Source organism: Sciurus carolinensis, chromosome 10 (assembly GCF_902686445.1).
Source record: "Sciurus carolinensis chromosome 10, mSciCar1.2, whole genome shotgun sequence".
In the NCBI taxonomy this organism is placed as follows: Eukaryota; Metazoa; Chordata; class Mammalia; order Rodentia; family Sciuridae; genus Sciurus; species Sciurus carolinensis.
This window is the reverse complement of record NC_062222.1, coordinates 69,385,357-69,408,142: the sequence shown is the minus strand read 5'-3', so window position 1 is coordinate 69,408,142 and position 22,786 is coordinate 69,385,357. Positions and strand designations below refer to the sequence as shown.

General features: G+C 38.7%; 1 protein-coding gene across 2 annotated transcripts in view; it reads left to right on the top strand.

The window, feature by feature from the left end:
- Nucleotides 1-22,786, top strand: part of Aff1 (ALF transcription elongation factor 1) — a 181,764-nt gene that overhangs the window by 8,586 nt on the left and 150,392 nt on the right. For both annotated transcript variants that reach the window (XM_047566158.1, XM_047566157.1), the window contains exon 2: nt 3,962-4,035. In XM_047566158.1, the coding sequence (XP_047422114.1) occupies nt 3,998-4,035 (38 nt within the window). In that variant the 5' untranslated portion in view covers nt 3,962-3,997. The remainder of the gene's footprint in view (nt 1-3,961; nt 4,036-22,786) is intronic.

Below are 22,786 nucleotides of genomic sequence, written 5' to 3'. Positions count from 1 at the left end.
GTCCTAAGAAGACCTGGCAGAGTATATCCCTAAATGAAATATAATCTGCATCATTTACATAAAGTTGAATGTGGATATTGATGACTTAAATAATAAGATCCACTATTTTTTGAATATCTGTGCTTTGTGGGTGTGCTAGACATGTTAACTGAGTGATATAAATTTACTCTTCTCGGTAACTGTGAGACTGGGGACCCATTCTCATTTCACAGATGGGAGCAGTGAGGCCAACAGAGCCTGACCTTCCTCTGGTGGCCTTGGGATTTTCCTTCTGCTGTACAACACCACTCTATTATTAAATAGAACCAAGTCAGTAATTTTCCTGCTTTCTTAATAGGAGGATTTGTAACTGTCCTACTCTGTTATTTTTTTTTTTCTGTATAATCTAGTAAAATTAATGTGATTTCAAGAAAACCTTCTGATTTCAGTATTTGTAGGCCAGCACCCCCATAATTTTTTCAGCATCCCCATATTTAAAGAAAACACTCTTAAAGCCTTATAAATTAATGAATTTATAGGTTATAATAAAAGATTTATAGCATTTACAGCATAAAAAGTGAAAATGGCTTTTCACATTTCCTGCTCTGGCCTCCTCACTCAAATCTCTTCTAGAGAAGCTACTATTAACAGTTTGTTGTATGTTATTCCAACCTTGGTGTGTAGTTGTGCACAAGCTTAAAAATTAAGCATTTTCTTTTTAAACAAGTGAGCTTACATTGTACGTTTTATTCAGATCTTGTTTAGATAAGCCTACACCTGATTCTTTTTGATGTCACATTATACCTCATTATGATACACCATAATTGATTTAGCTGTTTCTGTGATAAGCATTGGGTTATTTCTAGTGTTCTTTCTATCATAAACAATGTTTTACTGTACCTAGCTCATTAGATGCTGTGTGACTGTGTCTTTTTCTTTTTTCCCCCTGAGCTACATCCCCAGCCCTTCTCATATTTTGAGACAGGGTTTCTCTAAGTTGTCCAGGCTGACCTGAAACTTCTGATTCTCCTGCCTCAGCCTCTGAAATAACTGGGATTATAGGTGTTCACTACCATATTCAGCATGTGACTGTATTTTTAAAGAAGGATCCTTTGAAAAAGAATTGTTAAACTGAACCATATGCTAAATTTCTTTCTTCGGTTTTTGTTTTTATATTTTACAGTGTTGGGATTGCTACATACATTTCTTAGTAGTAGTGTAGAAGAACAATTTCCTGCTATGATTGGCCTCTTCTAACCTAACCTTATATCAGAATTGCATGGCCACCCCCTTGGAGCTGTGCAAATCTTGCTTCAGTCCCTTAACAGCTTTTCATAGGCTGAATTTGGTCCTTCCTGTGAGATAAGATTCAATAATCTGGTGATACAGCCTGCTAATCTGCCTTTGTAGGGAATGCTCCTGCCTCCCAGCCAAATTAGGAATTTGAGTTGAACAGACAGGCCCTTCAGGGACCATGGTCTCTTTCAATTTGTATCCCAGCCATCTACCTAAGAAGCTGTGGGCCTCCTGAATGGTGAGACCCAGAGGTGTGCTCACTCCTTCGGTCTTCTACTTATCAGTCCCTCTAGAATCGTCTTACTACAGATACATGACTTACTGCTCACTTGCTTGAAGTGTTTTGTTTTGTTTGGGGTTTGGTGGTGGTAGGGGGTGAATACTGAGAATAAAACCCAGTAGAGTTCTATCACTGAGCTACATCCCAGTCCTTTTCATTTTTTACTTTGAGACAGGTTCTCACTACATTTCTGAGGCTGGCCTCAAACTTGTGATCCTTCTGCCTCAACCTTCCCAGTTACTGAGATTATAGGTGTGTACCGTGGTGCCCAGCACTTCCTTTAAATCTTTGTTCAGATTTTTTTTTTTTAATCAACCACCTTAAATAAAATTTCAATGCCCTACCTCAATTTCTCTCTGGCATTCTGTACTCTGGTTTGTTTTTCTCCATGACATCTTTTGAAATCAAATGTATATTGTAAGCTCAGTGTGGCAAGCACTTTCTTCACTCTTAGTACCTGGTTTAGAGCAGATGTTCAGGAAATGTTTGTGGGTTCAGTGAGTAAATGAATACACACGTGAGTTCAGGGCCCCTCACTCAGATCGGCACCTACAAATAACACAACCTGCCTCCTTCCTGACTGTTCTTACTCTCGCCAAGGAGCTCTAAGGGTGGATGCTGTTTGGTTTTAAACAGGTTGGGCATCTTCATTGGGAGGGTCAGGTGGGGGACTGCCATTGGGGACTCTTCAATGTCTTTACAGAAGTATTATGAAGAATAATGCCAACACAAATGCAATAGTGTATTATTGATTGCTTACTGTGTGCCAGCAAGTTAGAGCAACTAAGGAGGTGGGGAAGAGAAAGTAAGCTATTAGCCGGGAAGAAAGGGGATGGGGAGAGCCTGGGAATATAGCTCAGTGGTAGAGCATTTGCTTAGCATGTGTGAGGTCCTGGGTTGGATCCCCAGCACAGCAAATGCATAAGTAATAAAATAAAAGAGGTAAGGTAAAGAGATGGAGAAAGAGGAAAAAAAGAGTAAGTGTTGGGGGAAGGAAAGAGAAGATGAGTAGGGACTGAGTTGGAGAATTTAGGGAAGTTGCTTAGGGCCCCTAGAGCTGTTTGCAGGATTGACTCCAAAACGTGGTTGACCCTGAAAAACTAAAGAACTCTGCTAGCTGTGAATTTCTGTAGATATTTGTAACATTCATGTTGCAGTCTCTTGGGAGAGGAGATACAGTAACAAATGCTATCTACCAGAGTGGAAGCATTGTAGATAGCAACTTACCAACTTAAAAATGTCATGGGGCGAAGGAGATACAAGACTTTATCAGGAGTCAGAAGGGAGCTCTGCAGGGCTGTATGCAGTGTTTTGTCCTTAAATGAAATTGTAACAGTTAGCTTTTTAACCCTAGGAGGCTGTAAATCTGTAAAATCATTACAGCTTTCATGTAGTATTGCCATTTGTATCAATTTGTTAAATCTGTATTGAGATATTTTGGCAATATACCTTTGCTTTAAGAATGTTTGAGGGGAAAAATAAAGAAACTATGTAAAGCAAGTTAGGATAAGTGCAGTAGGTTTACAAATAGATAATGAGGGGAGAAGGAAACAGCTGTTGAAAGAGTTGTTTCTAGAGGTACATAAGAGTAAGGGGACCATCTGCCCAGATTGGACAACAAATTTCTTTTTCCAAAATCTAGTCTTGTTTTGAGAGAAAGTTCAAAAATTTATTTATTTAGCATTATTAAGTACCTCTTATGAGTGGAAGTAAAATCTTAAAATAGATTGTTACTTTGTCCGAAGTGTTTTGGGTTTTGTTTGTTTTGATTTTGCAGTACTGGAGATTGACCCACTGCGTGACACACCCAACCCGTTCAATTTTTTATCCAGACTGATCCTCCCTCCTCATCCTCCACAGTAGTTGGGATTACATGTGTGCACCCTTACCTGGCTGATTTACCTTCTTTCTCTCTCTCTCTCTCTCTCTCTCTCTCTCTCTCTCATGTGTGAAGGGCAACTCTTGATTTCCTCTCTTTTGTATAATCAACATTCTTACCTTTCTTCTTAATTTTAATGAGGATGCTCACACACCTGTAACCTCAGGCGAATTACTCCTATCTATAAAATGGGATGTTAGTATTTATCTTGCAAGTTTATTATAGTGTTTACATGAAAAATAATTTCTAAAAGGGCTTAACACAATGCTTGGCAGAGAACAGGAGATGTTATTTTCTTTCTTCCTCATGATAAACTTCTACACATTTATTTATTTATTTATTTTTGGAAATGGTTTTGAGTAGTGACCTCAATTAAAAATGTATTTGGCCTTTGATATAAGCAGTTTGTCCCTGCAGCTTGGGAGTTGGCAAGGAATCATTTTCTAATTCAAATGAGAACTTTGAATTCTGTCTCCAAGAAGGTTTCTTACAGTTCATATATTCACAAGCTGCTGTTTCTCCTTCAGATGAACAGACCAGCCACTTTCCACTGACCGGTAGCCATGGCATTCACTGAAAGAGTCAAAAGCAGTGGCAGCAGGTAAGTGTGAAATCTGTGATTCAAAGACATGATGATATTTAAACTTAGATTCCATTTTTAAAAGAAGACGTTTGTTCTTTTTCATTTTTTGCAGCTTCAGAACTCTCTGGTACAGGAAAGTGTATGAAAATATCAGTTTTCTCTCCTTGGGTCAAATCTGTTAGACTGCCTACCCCTGCCCTTTATTGGCGGGGGTGCAGGGGGTTGCGGGTGGTACTGGGGATTGAACCCCAGGGATGCTCTACCACTGAGCTACATCCTCAGTCCTTTTTGTCTTTTATTTTGCGACAGGGCCTCACTAAGTTGATGGGTTGGGCCTTAACTTGTGATCATTCTGCCTCGGCCTCTTGAGTAGCTGGGATTATAGGTGTGCATCATTGTGCTCCTGTTTCTTTTTGTTTGTTTTGTTTTTGTTTTTGTTTGGGGGTGGTGCTGAGGATGGGGCTCTAGGCAAGCCCTGCTGCTGTCTTACCCTCCCAGCCCCATATTTTCTCTCTCTTTTTTTTTTTTAATTTTATTTATTTATTTATTTTTTTAGTAGTCGATGGATATTTATTTATTTATTTATTTATACATGGTGCTGAGAATCAAACCCAGTGCCTCATACATGCTAGGCAAGTGCTTTACCACTGAGCTATGACCTCAGCCCCCCACATTTTCTTTAAAGCTAGCAATTTCTTGTGTACCTTCATTCATTTATTTAAAATGTAAACAATTAGCTCAACATTCTAATTCTGTGTTCAAGATACTAATCCACGTTGCTCTGATTTGGGAAAATGAACACATTTAGCATCTGCAGAAACAAATTTGATAAATCCACCTCATTATGACAGCTTGAGGGGCGGGGACCCTGTAATATTATTTGTATTTTATCTTGCCCTTTTCACCTTTCTCCCTTATGCTCTGCACACTGACTTCATAGCCTCCTTGGATGTATTGAGTGTAGGCTCTGGAGAGAAAACTAACATTCTGAAGTAGTTTTCAAGAATCACTCAATTAAAAAAAAAAAAAAGAATAACTCAATTGATGTACAGAATTCAGAGTATCACCAATTAGTTTTTATTCCAGCTGTTAAAAAACAATAGGTGTGCTCACCTATGATCCCAACCATTTGTGAGCCTGAGGCAGGTAGCAAGTTCTAGATCAGACTAGCAACTTTCAAGACCATAAACAATTTAGTGAGATCCTGTCAAAATAAAATAAAAAGGTCTGGCATATAGCTCAGTGATTAAAGCACCACTGTGTTCAATCCCTACTACTCCCCACCGAAAGAAGTATCAAAGCATAGGAAATGGAGACACAAACTTGCTCAATTAATTGTTTTGATTTGTCTAGTCCAATGAACTTCTAATCATCCCCTCCCTTGTTGTGGGTTAGCATCCACATATCAGAGAGAACATTCTGCCTTTAGTTTTTTGGGAATGGTTTATTTCACTTAGCATGATATTCTCCACTTCCATCCTTTTACTGGCAATTTCATTCTTCTTTATGACTGAGTAATATTCTATTATGTTTATATACGACATTTTCTTTATCCATTCATCTGTTTTAGGGCACCTAGTTTGGTTCCATAGCTTGGCTACTGTGAATTGCACTGCTATAAACATTGAGTGATTGTATCACTGCACTGCGGTGTGCTGATTTTAAGTCCTTTGGTTTGTTGGGGTTTTTTTTTGGGGTGGGGGCTACTAATATTGAACCCAGGGGCATTTAACCACTGAGCCACATCCCCATCTCTCCAGCCATTTTAATTTTTTTTCTTTTTTTGGAGGGAGCGGGGGACGGAGCCTGGACAAGTTGCTGAGGCTGACTTTGAACTTGTGATCCTCCTGCCTCAACCTCACAAGCTGCTGGGATTAGTGGCCTGTGCCACTGCACCCAGCTTATTGGTAGATTTTTGGTGCCTATAATTTTGAACTGTCCTGTTGATTTCCCTTCTGGATCATTCAGGAAATCCTTCAGTTTCAGGTGGTTCTGATGGGACTGCTGTGGAACTGTGTATTCTCTTCCCCCACCCCAGGGAAGGCATGTGACCCAGGCTGCCATTCCACATCCCCCTGGAGCCTGGAAAACACTGTCGTCATTTGCCTTTAGGTTTGTTCATAATATTCAGTTACACATAAGTTTTAAATTCTTATGTAGTTAAATGTCTTGTCCTTTATGGATTCTGGTTTTGATTGTGTTTACAAAGGTCTTTCCTACTCCAAGATTGTGAAAATAATGGCATGTGTTCTTTGCTGGCATTTGTGTGATTTCATTTTTTTGCATTTAAATCAGAACTTGTAAGCTGGTAGCCTGTGGGATGAATCTGGTCAGCATATGGGTTTTGGTTAGCCCTTCACAACATTCTGAAAGAAATTATCTGCCAGTGTTCTTATATAACAAGTTATACTTCTATCTTCTCTTGAAAATTTTTAAGGTTTAGCAATGCAGGGCCTGCATTGCCATACAGCAATACTCAGAATTGAATAGCTGTAGCTCTTTTCAGTAGTACATAAGCTTTCTGATTCTGAGCTTGCCATCAGTTCTTATCAGTTGTGCCAGGTGATTCCCTTCAGCCTACAGATGGACCAGAACTCCCACATGATTTCCTCCTATGGACATCTGCTTTATCAGTTTGCCCAGAGAGACTTGATGTTGCAAGAAACAAAAAGTTGGGAAAGCTACACTGATATTTGCCAGTGCATTACAATTCCTGCACAACCAGATTCATACATCAAGTTCTTGGCTTTCTTAACTTGCAACTCACTTTACATTTTGGACTTTTTACTATTTTGCTCCTTCTGTAAAATTTTAATTAAAGTCTTGTATTTTTCTCTCCCTCTTCTCCCCACCCCCACCTCTTCAGTGCTGGGGATTAAACCTGGGTCTTGAGCATGCTAGGCAAGTGCTCCACCACTGAGCTACCTCCCTGACTCCTGTCATTAAAGTCTTAAGTATATGTTGTAAATTTTCATAATAGTAAGAAAATTAAAAGATGAGGGATATTAAGGAGCTTTTTTGTTGTTGTTGTTGTTGTTGTTGTTGTTGTTGGCGGGGGAGGGTACGAGGGATTGAACTCAGGGGCACTCAACCACTGAGACACATCCCCAGCCCTATTTTGTATTTTATTTAGAGACAGGGTCTCACTTAGTTGCTTAGCACCTCACTTTTGCTGAGGCTGGCTTTGAACTCGCGATCCTCCTGCCTCAGCCTCCAGAGCCCCTGGGATTACAGACATGCACCACTGCGCCAGGCACTTTTTTGGTTGTTACAGTGAAAAGTTAGACAATCATTTCAAAAATTATCAAATCTTCTCTTTCCTCCATTTAATTGAATACTGTGTTTAAATTCTGTCGCATTCTTTGATCTATTGTTGGGGTCTCTTTTGTTCCACATGTTGTGTCTGCTGACAATTGGCATACCGTTCATTGTTGTTATATAGCTTAATATTCAGACAGATTTTTTATCAATACTTCTTCATAGCTTGTCGCATCTTGTTGTATTTCCAGGCATTCTCTTCAAGTCACAAGTCTTGAAAAATTATTCTAGAAAAATTATTCACTGTTTTTCCCCCCAGTGCTGGGAATCCAACTCAGGGCTTTATGCATTCAAGGCAAATGGTCTGCCACCAAGCTATATCCCAGCTCCATTCTTGGTATTTGGATTGGGTCCCTTTGAATTCATCTATGACAGAGAGACTTCCATAGAATATTATATCTGGGTCTTTCTATGGAAGCACCTAGATATCTGATTGGTGAAAACTTTTTTGGGGGGGTGAATTGGAGTCTGGCGATTGAACCCAGGGCCTCGTGCATGCTGGGCAAGCACTCTACCACAGAACCACATCTCCAGCCCAGATGGATGAGAATTTAAGAGAATGAAGACATTTTACCTTTCAGTTATAAGATTTTTGTAGAGGTTTGATTTTTCAAAAATTTCTAGTTATTCAAATTGCATCCATTGTCTTTTCTGATACAAAAAAATCAATTATTTTTAATAATTAGTTAAGAGTATTTTCAGTGGAAAGATTTAAAAGGTGTTTTGCATTACATATATTTTCCGTTGTTGCTCATTATTTTTTGTAGCTATCCTTGCTCATTATTAAGTTTGAATGAGTAACTGCCCTTTGTAGTAACATTCTAACAATTGCAGTTATTTTTCTTTTATGTTATATTTATTTTCCCAGATCCTTATCTCCCTGCTATGGTCCTTTTAATTTTAATACTTAGTACAAGTAATAAGCTAGGGGAAATCCTAAATAGAGGTCTATTTTTAATATATGTAATAAGCTAGGGGAAATCCTAAATAGAGGTCTATTTTTAATATATATCAGTAGCTCAATTATGCAAATGTTTAACCATGATAGGTATTGAATCATTAAATAGTCCAGAGCAAATAAAATCATAGAATTCATGTGGAACTGATCCACAACTGGGACATATTTGCAAAGAAAACAAATGTGTATGGAGTAAGCAGCTCTAATAACTCAAAGTAAATGAAAGTCTGAGTGTGAACCCTACATTGCTCAGGGCTATAAAAAATCATAAGCATGAACAGTACAAATGTAATGTGCAAAGACAATTTTGTTTTGTTTTAGGTCTTGTTTTTTTTTTTTTTTTTTTTTGTACCAGATATTACCTTTTTTTTTTTTTTTTTTTTTTTTTTCCCCAGACAGGGTCTCACTAAGTTACTCTGGCTTTCAACCTGCTATCCTCCTGCCTCAGCCTCCCAAATTGCTGAGATTACATGTGTGCACCACGACACCCAACTTGATTTAGTTCTTATAAATAATAGCACAGGCATATTCTGATTTTCAGATTTATCAGCATTAGATACCATTGAATATGAGGCCACTTAAATTTCCTGCACTTTCTTCTCCTCGTCTCTCTTTAATTCTTTTTTGAAAATTGTTATTGGAGTATAACAGGTTGAAAAGAGCAGACATTATTAGTAGCGTTCAATGCATTTTCACAAAGTGAACACAGTTGGATAACAGATTCAGAAAATAGATACCAGCTCTTTAGACTTCTTTCACCTCTTTTTCAGCTGCTTCCTCCCTCAAAAGTCACTACTATTCTGACCTCCAGTTTCATGTACTTGTTTTGCCTGCTTTGGGAATTTTTTTTCTTGGTACCCTTGATTGAACCCACGGGTGCTCAACCACTAAGCCACATCCCCAGCCCTCTTTATATTTTATTTAGAGATGGGGTTTCACTGAGTTTCTTAGGGTTTGCTAAATTGCTGAGGCTGGCTTTGAACTTAAGATCCTTCTGCCTCAACCTCCTGAGCCTCTGGGATTATAGGTGTATTCCTCCATTGCACCTGGAGGAATTTTCTTTAAAAAAAAATCATACTATGTATTCTTTTGTTTTTCCACAAGTTCAACCTTATTTTTATCCCATTTATTCAGTACATTTAAATATCTTCATAATGATACATTTTTATTAATATAATACTTTTATAATCAAAGTTAAATATTTTTAATATTCTCTTTTCATCAACTTGTCAGTCTAATCTGATAATATAATAATCCCTACTGTCTTCTACCTCATTCTCTTCTACCTTCAAACTATTCAACTTTCAGTTTTAAATTGCTCAGATTGATGACATATTTTTTTATAATTATTTATATCCTTGCAAATTTTGTCTTTAAATTGATACAAAAGTTGGAAAGCCTGTAACCATTACTTACACTGTTTTAATCAAAAAGCAAAATAGTAGCCAGGCATAGTGGTGCACATCTGTAATCCCAGCTACTAGGGAGGCTGAGGCAGGAAGATCACAAGTTCAGTGACAGCCTGGACAACTTAGTGAGCCTGTGTCTCAAAATAAAAAAATTTTAAAGGAGGGAGCAGGGCATGTAGCTCAGTGGTAGAGCATGCACAGGCCTTGGGTTCAATCCCTGGCATGCAGCACCACCAACTCCCACACAGGAAGCAAAATAGTGTTTTAGGATTTCATGTGTCTGTGTTTAAAGTCAACCCAAGTATCACTTGACAGAGAAGGTTCATATTGATAAGGTCAAATGAATTCTTGAGTAAATGGTTCAAATTTATGCCTTGTTTTAAACCACTTCATCTTTTAACAGTGTTTGAATTTCTGGAGTTTCTAATTTCCTTTTGCTTTATTGAACAGAGCATGCCTTTTTGCCATTTTAGTAACATGTTTAACATCTCACCCTTCTGTATCAATTGCTTGAAATCTCTCTTTTTCTTCTTCAAATATTAAATTAAAAAAAAATTTTTTAAGTATGTGTTAAATTACCTTCTGAAATTGGGCCTAGGTCCTCAAAACCAACATAAGGCAAGACTATGTTCTGGGAAGTGCTTGCAGGGTGACTGGGAGAAAACATGTTGAGGTGAAACAAGAGAATGAAGGAAATTTCAGTAAGCATGTACTACCGGATATGCTTTGTCTTCTGCCATCAGTGTGGGTACTTCTTATAAACGTTGTAGGAGATCTGCTGATATACTTGTCAGTATTTGGGGAGAACTGAAGGACACAATTTTGTGAAGCATGACTCACTTTGTACTATGGCACCCTTAGAAGCCTTCTTTACCTAGGAGAGTCTGAAATAATGTTTAACTCTCCTAATTGAGAGGAGTCTTCAATTAGTGAGGAAGCTACAAGGTGTTAAACAGATTAACACCTATTATATGGACAGATTTCCTTTGTGTGAGTAAATCAGGGACTAAATTTCCAGATGCTTACCAAGGAGATTAATGGCTAAAGACCATGTTTTCCTGAAATAGTGATTGGCTTGGGCATTGTAAATAATCCGCACCTGGAATTGTGAAATGGGGAAATCAGGTTTCCTGTATTTTCCAAGTGAAGGAGTTTCAGATGTGAGTTACAATCACAGTCATGCTTCTTATACAGAATGTGTGTTTTCTTTATTTTGGAAAGAGTTGCCGATTGGCAGGTATGCGTTGTTGCCTTGTGCAGCTTCAGATGAGACACTCAGTTTGATGGATTTAGAAGTTTGGTTTTAGGCTTATCTCAGATCTGAGGAAATCATATTTGAAATTAGGTATTTTCCAAAGAGACAGTTAAAATCTGGGGGGAGAAAAGATTAAACTATAGAAATAGTAATTTTCCAGTAAAACCTTCAATCACATGTCAGATAGTAACACAGTTGTATGTGAGAATCTGAAGCCAGTTTGTGTTGAAACCTCTTCTCTGACAGGGATTAGGTGGGTAAATTGACACTTAACTTTTTTTTTTTTTTTTTTTGGTACTAGGGATTGAACCCAGGGGTGTTTAACCACTGAGCCACATCTCCAGCCCTTTTTGGTTATTTTACTTTGAGACAGGGTTTCATTAAGTTGCTTAGAGCCTCACTAAGTTGCTTAGAGCCTCAGTAAGTTGCTTAGAGCCTTGCTAAGATGCTGAGGTTAGTCTCTAACTTGTGAATCTCCCTAGTCACTGAGATTACAGGTGTGTGCCACCATGCCCAGCTAACTTTTAAAACCTCATTACAATAGGAATAAGAAGAATAATGATGTGAAGTGCCATCACAGTATCTGGAACAACATCAATCCTCTGTAAATGATTAACTTTCCTCTCAGGTGATGGTGGTGGAATGGTGGGCTTCAGGGGAGTCAGTAGCTCTGGTAATTCTCCTTCAAGGAAAAGGGCTTTGTTTAGAAGCAACTCTTTGGAATGAAGGGTTTCCTTTATGAGCTGCTCCAAGAATAGCACTGATAGGACAGAGAATGAAGGAGAAACAAAACTTTCAGAAGGAGACATAAAGTACAGTGATTTGCAGGGCATATGGATTCACTTAAGAGGTTTGACTTTGGTCTATTTTACATTTAATATTGGCTACAGGATTATCCTAAATCACACACAAAGAACTGTAAGAAAATTCTGCCACACACCATTTACTCTTTTACAAGTGGCATAGTCTTCTTTAAAAACAACAGAAATTTAATTGAGTATGATTTTACAAGTTGTTTTAAATATAATCATTTTTAGTAAATTTACTGAGTTGTGCAGCCATCATGACTGTTCAATTTTAAGAACATTTCCTGCAACCCAGTAGATAGAACTACCTGTTTACTTAGCAGAAGATTTTCAAGCTCTATTCATATTTTATCACAGATCAGGTTTTTTTTTTTTTTTGTTTTGTTTTGTTTTGTTTTGTTTTGTTTTCTGATACTGGATTTTGAATCAAGGGGTCTCATGTATACTAGGCAAGAACTCTATCACTAAGGGATAGCCTCAGCCCTTTATTTTTTATTATAAGATAGGGTCTTGCTGTGTTGCTCAGACTGGTCTCAGACTTATGATTGTATCAGCCTCCAGAGTCAAGTTGCTGGGATTACAGCTGTGCACCATACATAGCACCTGGCTTTCATTCCTTTTTATTGTCGAAAAATATGCCATTGTATGGATGTATCATCTTTTTGTGTATTATTTACCAGTTGGTAGATATTTAGGTTGTATCTCTTTCTATTTTCTATTATGAATAATGTTGCACATATATTTTTATTTCTTCTGGGTAGATATTTAGGAGAGGGATTGCTTACTTATAAGGTATATATGTTTAGAGTCATCTTTACATTTTCCTAATCTTACAAGTTAATGGACCTATGAAGCAGTTTCAAATTCACTTCCATGTGGCTTTTCTCTCGGCCTTCAGCCTGAACTTTCTGCTAACACAGACAATTGGCGAGAATGAATTAATGTCCATTCAGGTCTTTAGTATAATGGACGCTATCTAGATATTTGACATTATACCATGTTAGGTGAGGCCTTGGTTCAGATGGTAGATAAAAGGGACATTGAGGGGCTGGGGTTGTAGCTCAGTGGTACAGCGCTTGCCTGGCACATGTAAGACACTGGGTTTGATCCTCAGCACCACACAAAAATAAATAAATAAAATAAAGGCATTGTGTCCATCTACAACTAAAAAAAGTATTTTTAAAAAATGGATAGTGAGGGCTGGGGTTGTGGCTCAGTGGTACAGCGCTTGCCTTGCAGGTGTGAGGAACTGGGTTTGATCCTTAGCACCGCATAAAAATAAATTAAAAAAATAAAGACATTGTGTCCATCTTCAACCAAACAAATTTTTTTTAAAAACGGACATTGAGTTGCTTAGGATTATATTATCTTTGTGTGAATATTAATTTTATACTGGGCTGGGGATATAGCTCAGTTGGTAGAGTTGGCCTTGTGCATGTGTGAACCCATGCACAAGGCCCTGGGTTCAATCCCCAGCACCGCAAAAAAAAAAAAAACAAAGAAAAAACAAAACAAAAACACTAATTTTATACTATCTTCATGTGGGGAACACCCTTTCTCTTCTTTTTTGGAGATCTTCAGTCATAATAATCCTTTTCCTCTGAAGTTGTAGTAGCCATCCTCCTTTGGAATTTGTGAAACAGGGTTAGAAAGAGAATTTCAGTTCCAGTTCCCCCACGTTTCAGAACTTTGAGAGACAATATTTCAAACCCTGAGTTTTGTTTTCTGTACCTCATGATAAATCACCCTGTAAAGGACTCAGATTAGTAGTCTCATGTTACTAAAAAGCAGCAAAGACCTAGAGAAGCTCCTTGCTAAATATGCAAGTCAGACTCTGAGGAATCTGGGTGAGTAGCTTGTTTTTAGTTGGGAAAAATTTTTGATTTCTATACTAAAATATACATGAGGCCCTGTGTAGTTTCATTTCTGCTTTTGACCAACAAGTCCTGATGCCTTCATCAGATGATATCTTTTTCCCAACCTGCAATATAGAAGGACACCATTTTTGTTGCCTTAAAAAGAACTAAAACATGGTACAAAGTAATTGTATGTATTTACCGAGGTAAGATGTTATTTGGCTGGATGAGATGGTGCATACCTGTAATCCCAGCTACTCAGGAGGTGGAGGCAGGAGAATCGCAAATTCAAGCCCAGCCTGGGCAACTTTAGTGAGACCCTGCTTTCAAAATAAAAGGCTAGGGATGTGTAACTTGGAGGTCGAGCACCTCCGGATTCAATCCCCAATACTCCCCCAATTTTTTTTCTTTTGGATATTGTTAAGTGAACAGGTCTTTTAAAATCTACCAAAGATAAGAAGTCATCCAAGATTTCTTCTTAGTGAGTCTAAAGACTATGAAAGAAATAGAAAATATCTCATACATTATAGTGACAATAAAGAATTTGAACTGGGAATGTGGTTCTGTGGTAGAGTGCTTTCCTAGGCCTTGGGTTCGATTCCCAGCACCATCTATAAACAAATAAATAAAATATTGTCTGCAATTAGTCATGATAACCTAATTTAGATTTAAGTGCACTTCTCTATTCAGCACCGTAAATAAAAATTTTTATTTTGGAAATCTTCAGACATTAGTAGAAATACAAAGAATTTTTAATTTTCACATATCCTTTTCTCAGATATGACATTTCTCAGGAATTTGCCACACTTTAAAAATGTCTATCCTTTCTCTGCTGAAGTATTTTACTTTTTTCCTGCCAAAATATTTTAAACAAATCCCAGACATCTCTTCTTTTACTCCTGTATACTTTGTGTTCATCTAAAAAATATATGGCTATTTCCCTGTGTGATTACATACCAATCTCAAACATAATAAAATTAACATTTTGTTTTTATTTTATTTTTATATTTTGGTAACACTAGGGATTATATCTAGGGTTTTGTGCATGCTAGGCAAGCACTCTCACTGAGCCACATCCCAGCTTTATTTATTTTGAAACAGGGTCTCCCTGACTTGCCCAGGCTGACCTCAAACTTGTGATCCTCTGGTGTCAGTCTTCACAGTAGCTGGGATTACAGGCATGAGCCATCTTGCCTAGTTCAAAATTAACATTTTATATCTATCTAGTTCCAGACTTTACAGATGCCTTTTAAATGTCTTTTGAAATTGTTTATATCCTGATTTTAGCAAACCAACATTCACACGTTGCATTATTTTTTCTCAATTCTTTATTTGTAGCATTTACCCTACTTATTTAGAGGGTGGGGGGTATTGGCTGGTTGAAGTAGCTGAGCTGAATATATGTCACAGTTTTTGGAGTTGTCTGTTTGCTTCCTGTGAATGTATTTAACTCACTCCTATATGCCAGTGGTTCTCAACTGGGGCTAATTTTGCTTCCCCTCCCCCAAGAGTCATGTGGCAATGTCTGGAGAGATTTTTAGTCCACAGTCTAGTGGGGGGAAAGTCAGAGATGCTGCTAAACATCCTACAATGTACCAGACAGTTCCTGACACAAAGGCTTTTCTGGCTTCAAAAGTCCAAAGTGTTGAGGTTGAGAAACCCTGTGGTTCTATCCCTCAGGAATGAAAGTTAACTCTAAAGCTTGGTTACAGTCAAGATAAGTGTTTTTGCTTAAAATAGCTTAGTAGTCCTGGAGTGTTCTGCATCTTGATCTGGATGCTTGTTACAAGGGCACTCTGTGGAAATTCATGTGAATTGTGCTTTTTTTTTTTTTTCTTTCATGGTTCCAGGGTGGAACCCAGTCCCTTGTGCATACTAGGTTAAGTGCTGTGCCACTGTCCTACACCCCTAGTGCTGTGTACTTTCTAAAGTGAATGTTGTATTTTAATTTAAAATGTTTATTTTAAAAATTTTTATTTAAAAAAATAAACTGGATATGGTAGCTGATGCCTGTAATCCCAGCAGCAATTCAGGAGAGTGAGATTGGAGGATTGCACATTTGAGGTCAGCCTCAGCAACTCGGTGAGACCCTGTCTCAAAATAAAACTAAAAAGGACTGGGTCTGTAACTCAGTGGTAAAGTCCCCTGGGTTCAATCCCCAGTCCAAAAAAAAAAAAAGTACGTTACATTTAATTTAAAACATTTACTAAGGTGCTGGGGTTATAGCTCAGTGGTAGAATGCTTGCCTATCATGTGTGAGGAACTGGGTTTGATCCTCAGCACCACATAAATAAATAAAGATATCATGACTACCTAGAAATAAAAAAGATAAAATAAATAAAACATTTACTAAAACAAACAAAAAACACTTCATGCTATGTACTTTCCTCTTTTTGATCACCACCTCAGATTCTTAGATACTTCAAAATAGCTTTAGATCCTCTTTCTTTTTTAAACATCCTTAGTATTCAGTTCCTTTGAATATGAGAGACTGACTAGTAGAGATGGAGAAAGTGGATACTTCTGGCCTCATTGTTAGAATGGGCAAGCGTCATGGCCAAGTTAAGGTGCTGGCTCATTCCTTGCTAAGGAGAAAATTGTAGAGTTGCCTTAAGAGAGGAATACTTAAACCATAAGTAATGGTAGGCCACTTGGGCTTTCTATGAAGAAGAAAGGAGAGAGAAAGTCATTCCAGATGGAATGGTTTAAGACAGGAGTTTGCCTTTCATGCATGGTGGGATTTTGGAAAGGGACATTCTTGGCAGAAAGGATCAGTGAAGATAGGGAATGCATTAGGGGTGTGCTGGGAACCTTTTCTTGAGAGATGCCTTAAAGCCAGTTTCTCTCCCCTGTCTCTGATAAATAATTGGAAGGAAAGGCAATGAATTTTTTTCTGACAGTTGGTTCATACTAGGGGCCAGGGCTTCGTTTGCAAATGAAAGGACTGCTGTTGGAGTAGTTGAAATCACAATGGGCCCTGACTCTTTTCACATCAAAGTGTAAAAGAATCTCCAGGGGTGATAAATGGGGGCTGCTGGACTCATTACTTGTAAACAAAGCTGAGGGATGACCTCTAAATTTTTTTTAATTAAAAGAAAACAGGGTTTCCTAGTGGTGAGCCTGGGGCTGCTCTTCGTTTGAATTTTGACTGTTCCGCACTGGAGAAGATCTTTGTTAAGGTTACAGGGAAGGAAGCCGTCCCTGTCGCCTTGGGCCTGCCTTGATTCTCAAATTCTTGAAAAATGCTCCATGCCTAGGGCAGCCTTGCAGGTAGCCTTCCTGTGTTGAGAAGCAGAGGAGTCTAGGTTCAACCCTGCTCTCCTGGGACGATTTAAGGATTTAGACCCTTCCTCTACTTTTTTCCCACCGAACATCAGGAGGAAAACATTTACTTCTGTGTCGTATAAAAAGTTCAGGCTTCAGGAAAAACCTTGCCCTTTATAAAAGGAGTTCAAAGGCAGTTGTAAAGTTTTCATTTAAAGTTTAAAGATAATATTTTTTATTTGTGTAGTTATAGGGTTTTGCACATGAGCAAAACCTTTAGCTAAAACTATAGTATTAAACAGTGTACTGTATTGAAAGCAATACTATTAAAATAATATGCATTTTATGGAATTAGGACTTGGGAATGGCTGTCCAAATTCGACCCTTCAGTTGTAGGTCCACCTGCAGTAAAATCCTTTCCTTGTGAACTCAGCTCCCCACCAGGGTTATTGCACTGCTTTTTTTTTTTTTTTTTTTTTTTTCTTTTCCCAGTCCAAGTCCTAACCAGATTTTAAACAACTTGAGGTCAGAGACTGCCCTCCGTAACCTGAGTAAAACTAGCAAGGTACAGAGTACACAATAGTTCTAATGTATTTACTGACTTTCCAGATGTTTAGTGATTGCCTTCTGAGTCTGTCTTCCACACAAGTGCAAGACTTGAGACACTGAAAGTCCCTGGATGGTTGGCAGGGAAAAGCCATCCACCAGCTTAAGTGTTTTCAACTACAGTTAAGAGAATACTCTTGCTTGATACCAGAATGGTGAGGATGTGAGGATACTACCGGTTAACAGTGCTTTTGAGATGCTACAAGAATAAAGCAACTTTTTTTTTTTTTTTTCCTTTTAGTGCTGGGGATTGAGCCTTTGTACATGCTAGGCAAGTGCTTTACCTCAGAGCTACACTCCCAGTCGTAGAGCAAATGATATTTAATGGGTACAGTGAGCAGACTCACTGTACTAAGCATGTGCTAAGCATCTGATACACATGCTTTAATTTCAATCTCACAGCTCCTATTGCGGTTACATTTTACAGATGAAAGAAGGAAAGGAAAGGGTAACTGATTTATCAGTGGCAGAGAGTCTAGCTTCTTTCTGTCACCAGACCCCAAATTCTCAAGCTTTCTTCCACACTGTCCCCTTAGAAGCTGGTGGCAGGGTAATACTTTTTGAGCTCTGATTTGACTCTCTGAAGCCTGGGCCAGAGATTTTCTGTAGCTGACTGTTCTTTCCTCACACCATAAGTGAGTATTATTAGATAAAAGATTGTTCCTGGGAGAGAGTTGCAGTGTGGTCGCAGTCATCAGAGAAACTTGTACCTTTTCCAGTGAAGGAACAAAGCTGATTAATATGGGAGGTAGGTGGGGAGCTATGTGGCAGGACAAAGTGGAAAAGATCAGTTTATTTTAAAAATTGAAGCATGGAGGTGGTGCCCCTCCTAAGTCAAAACCTCCCCAGGTTGCCTCTCTCAGAAATGTTTTCATCCCCTGCCCACGTGATGATGTGTGCTCTCTCTGAACGAGCCCTATGTGGTCTGTGTAGCACTGCACAGATGTCAGGTGGTGGCCCTGTTGATAAATCAACCTCTCAACGGTTGGAAGTTGTAGCAGTTTTCGTTTTTAGATTATCTTTCAACATCCGGCAGAGACTTACTTTCCCCTGGTGAGCACTTGGTGACTGAGATAGGAAATCATCTTTAAGAATGGAGGTACTGGCTTTCAAATAAGACTACGGTATTTCATAAGTGAGAGTGGAGAAAATACCTTATTTGTCTTAAAAACCTATTTAAAAATATGTGTTCCTTAGTAGCTTGTAAAGGTCAAAACCAAAGAGCTAAGAGCAAAGGGAATGAGTGGAGGGGTTGAGAGGACATTTGGACCAGTTCTTGACCTCCTTGTTACTTTTGCCTTCAGTCCCTGCATCTACCTCTACTAGTGACTCTGGGCTCCCTGGGGCCCTACCACTTTCCCCATGAGAGGCAGCCTATGGCCAAGGGAGAGTTTGCTTTGAGACCAGTTACCTCTACTTTAGAATTCTAGCCCCATTAGGTATGTAATGCTGGCATTTAACTTATCCTCTCCAGACTTCATTTCCCTTATCTGTAAAGTAAGAATAATAATGAGCATTAAATATATCTTTTTAAAAACCCAGTAGGGTACTCCAAACCTGGAGTTGATGATGTTTAATATATAGTTTCTTCCCTTTTTGTTGGTCTGCTTTTTTTTTTTTTTTCTTTAAAGGAACTCTTTTTTTTTTTTTTAATATTTTTTAGTTGCCAATGGACCTTTATTTTACTTAATATGTGGTTCTGAGAATCAAACTCAGTGCGTCACAATGCTAGGCAAGCACTCTACCACTGAGCTACAACCCCAGCCCTGTTGACCTGCTTTTAATAATTTTAGTATTTAGGGCCAGGGGAATTTGAATTTTATAATGTTCCTTAAATGCTTGAGAGTTTTTAAAAGTTAGGGCTCCATTGGGCAGTGTAGGGAAAGCAGTTTTCCCATGCTGTGAGACCTAAGCTCTGAAGCATCCAGGATCTGGCAGTGTGTGTGAACTGTTTAATCACATGTTCCTGCCAACTATGGGCAGGTTCAGCCGATTATGAGACCAATTTTTTTGTTGTTGGTTTGGAACTCTTGAAATATTTGGGTAATTTAAAGTGGTAGGTGACTATGAATCAATGTTTCAATAAAATTCTTATTTACTTCCTACTGAAATATTACATAAAGCTGTGGATAAATGTGGAAAATCACGTACAGAGAGTAGATATGTACTTAGTAATACTTTTTAAAAAGATATTGATAGTCCTTTATTTTATTCATTTATTTATACATGGTGCTGAGAGTTAAACCCAGTGCCTCACATATGTTATGCCTAGCATATGTCTACTACTGAGACACAACCCCAGCCACCACCACCCGCCCCTTTTTTTTTTTTGCGATGCTAGGGATTGAACCCAGGGCCTTGGGCTTGTAAGGCAAGCACTCTACCAACTAAGCTGTCTCCCCAGCCCACCCCTGCCCCTTGATAATACTTTTTACCTTTGTGTGTGTGCTGGGGGAGAGGTGTGTACTGGGAATCAAACCCAGGATCCTGTAGAAGCCAGGCAAAAGCACTGTACTGCAGAACTACACCCCAGCCTGATTTTTTTTTACCCTTTTACTTTGAGAAAACAGAAAACATATATTTACCGCAGTCCACTTTGATTTTACATGGAGTTCTTTGTTCTCATGGTAATCCAAAATTCACTCAGTCTTTCAGCAGAGATTTGTGGAGAGCCTTCGATATCTAATGTGTCTACTAGAAGCTAGTGGGAGGGAAGGGGCTAGAGCAGGCATAGATTAGTCCCCTTTAGAGCTCATACTAGCTAGAGCTTGCCTCCTAGTTGCTGGGTTAAGGTATCACCATCAAGTATTTTTCTCCTAATGCTTTAAAAATTTTCAAAGCTTATACTTAGTCTAATGATGCAATTTAACCTCATAGGAATCTTACAAGGTAGGTCAGACCAGTATTTCCATGGAGGCTTAAAGAGGTTAAGTGATTTGATCATGATCTCAGGGTTAATAATAAAACTCTTCTCAGCCAGGAGTGGGTGTTCTTTCCCTTTCCCAGACCCCAAGTCTATCAAAAATTTCCTCCTCCTTCACATTCAGCTGAAACACCACCTCTTTCAAGACTCTAGGCACCCAAGAAACTCATCGTTCTTCTGGTGCATGCCTCAATTTGCCTGCTCTGCCATATTTTAATTTAACATGTCTCTGTTACCAGTTCTCCCTTCAGCCCCACTGTGTGATAATGGACTCAACATTTTTCCTTCACAGTGAGCACTGTGTAATACTTGGTCAGTAGAGGGTGCCGGTGGGGCACTGCTGGAATTAGGAAGATACTCTTCCTGGTTCTGTTTGTGCAAGTATGCGTGTCCCATGTGCATAGGAGTGTGTACACACTTACGTTCAATGGTGCTTGGCCCAGCCAGGTGCCCCAGAGCATGGAGTTCCTTGGAGACCTTGCAGCCCCTGCCTGGCCCCGTAACCAACTTACCTTGAGACTTCAGTGTGGATACATGGGTATACTGTAGGCCTCATGCTGACAGAAGTATCCAGCTTCTTCTGTGCACCTGCCTATCAGCTATAGCTCCCCTGTACTCCAAATGGGTATTTCTTGTTACTTTGCTGTTGTGAACCTGTTTCAGTGAACCTCTCTCTACCATCCAGCAGACTGTAATCCTGTCCTTTCCAATAAAATCTCAACTCCACTTTGGGGGAAGGAGGCCTCCTTCAAGTTGTCCTTTGGGTACCTTCTCTCACCTTAGGGTAAATTTTAGAATTTTCTTTATATTTTTAATAATTATTCCCCCAACACAGATTCACATTTTAAAAATATTAAAATTTTATTCACATTATTGTGTGGCTTCTCTTTTCTGAGTAGTCCCAAACTAATATAACCCCTGGTAGTTATTTTCTTCAATGTCACATATCTATGTAAATTGTAAATGACTTGTATATTAGAGGACGGTTAATCCTTCAACAGTGTCTCTAGGCTTTTCAGATAACTAGCAATTACTGAGTGGCTAAGTTTGCTGCTATTGGAATCAACTGCTATCATAAAGAGATGGAAGAGGGTTGATGTGGAGAATGACTATAATGTGTATTTATTTGACCTTTCTTGAGAAAACAACCCAAAGTTCTTGCTTTATTACTAATGTTTCTGTGAAAGCCTGTAACTGTTGAGACAATTACTTTTGTTGACCCAGCTGTTGAAAACTTCATTTTGCAGTCTGTATATAAAGTCTTCAGAATTGTGTGAACAGTGATTTACTGCTACCTATTTGTCTTCATTGACCTTTTAAAAACAAATTGCTATAAAGTACAGGCAAGCCTCATAGCCAGTCATGCCTGAACGTTACCTGTATTTCACTTTTCAGGCTAATTTGTCAGTGTCATCTCACAGCAGAGTTTTTGTCTGTTTTAGTCAGGGTATTGGGCTTGTGTTAATATTCTGAATTGCACATACTCGCTAAGTCTTTTCACCAACTCAAAGAGAAATGAAGGGATACTATGCTGGGGGATTTCCCCACTTCATTTGGCCTGCTAAGCCTCTATCTAGGAAAACACTGTGGCCAAACATCCAGGAATATTATCTGCATTTTGAAGATATTTGCTTCATGATGGCTCACAGGAAGGAACACTGGCAGTATCACTATTAGGCTAATGAGCATTTTGGGTTCTGCTGACTGACCTGTTAAGATTTGCTGACAGGGCTGGGGAGATAGCTCAGTTGGTAGAGTGCTTGCCGCGCAAGCACAAGGCCCTGAGTTCGATCCCCAGTACCGCAAAAAAAAAAAAAGATTTGCTGACAGCCAGGGCATCTGAGTATGCCTTCCCTTCTGCCAAGACCCTCACCTCCACCAACCTTTCCTTCACACCCCTACCCCACTCACGCCGAATCATGTAACCCTTTCACACTTCTGCAAGGTTTCTTCCCTTTATGAAGATGCTTTAAACTCCCCAATTTATATGAATGAAAGCAAACTTTTTTCTTTTCAGGACTCATGCTAACATCCTTGAATTGGGTATGGTTTTTCTGTATATTCCCCCCTCCCCAAGGGAACAATTTTTGTAATAATGACTCAAAAATCTGAAAACTATGTAGCTTCTCTGAAGTACAGCACTTCCCAAATACAGGTGCTGTAGAATATTTTGCACTTCAACAAATGCTCCACACCAACTTAATTTTGCATATAATGTGGTCGATCCTTCCCTCTTCCTCTGATTTCTGAAACACTTCTCGACTCATGAATATCACTGTTCTGATCAGGCCTTCCTAATTTCTCACCATACGTCTTTTCATCCTGTTTGATATAAGTCATCATCCTCAAATAACTATCGCTTGCTTCTTATGCT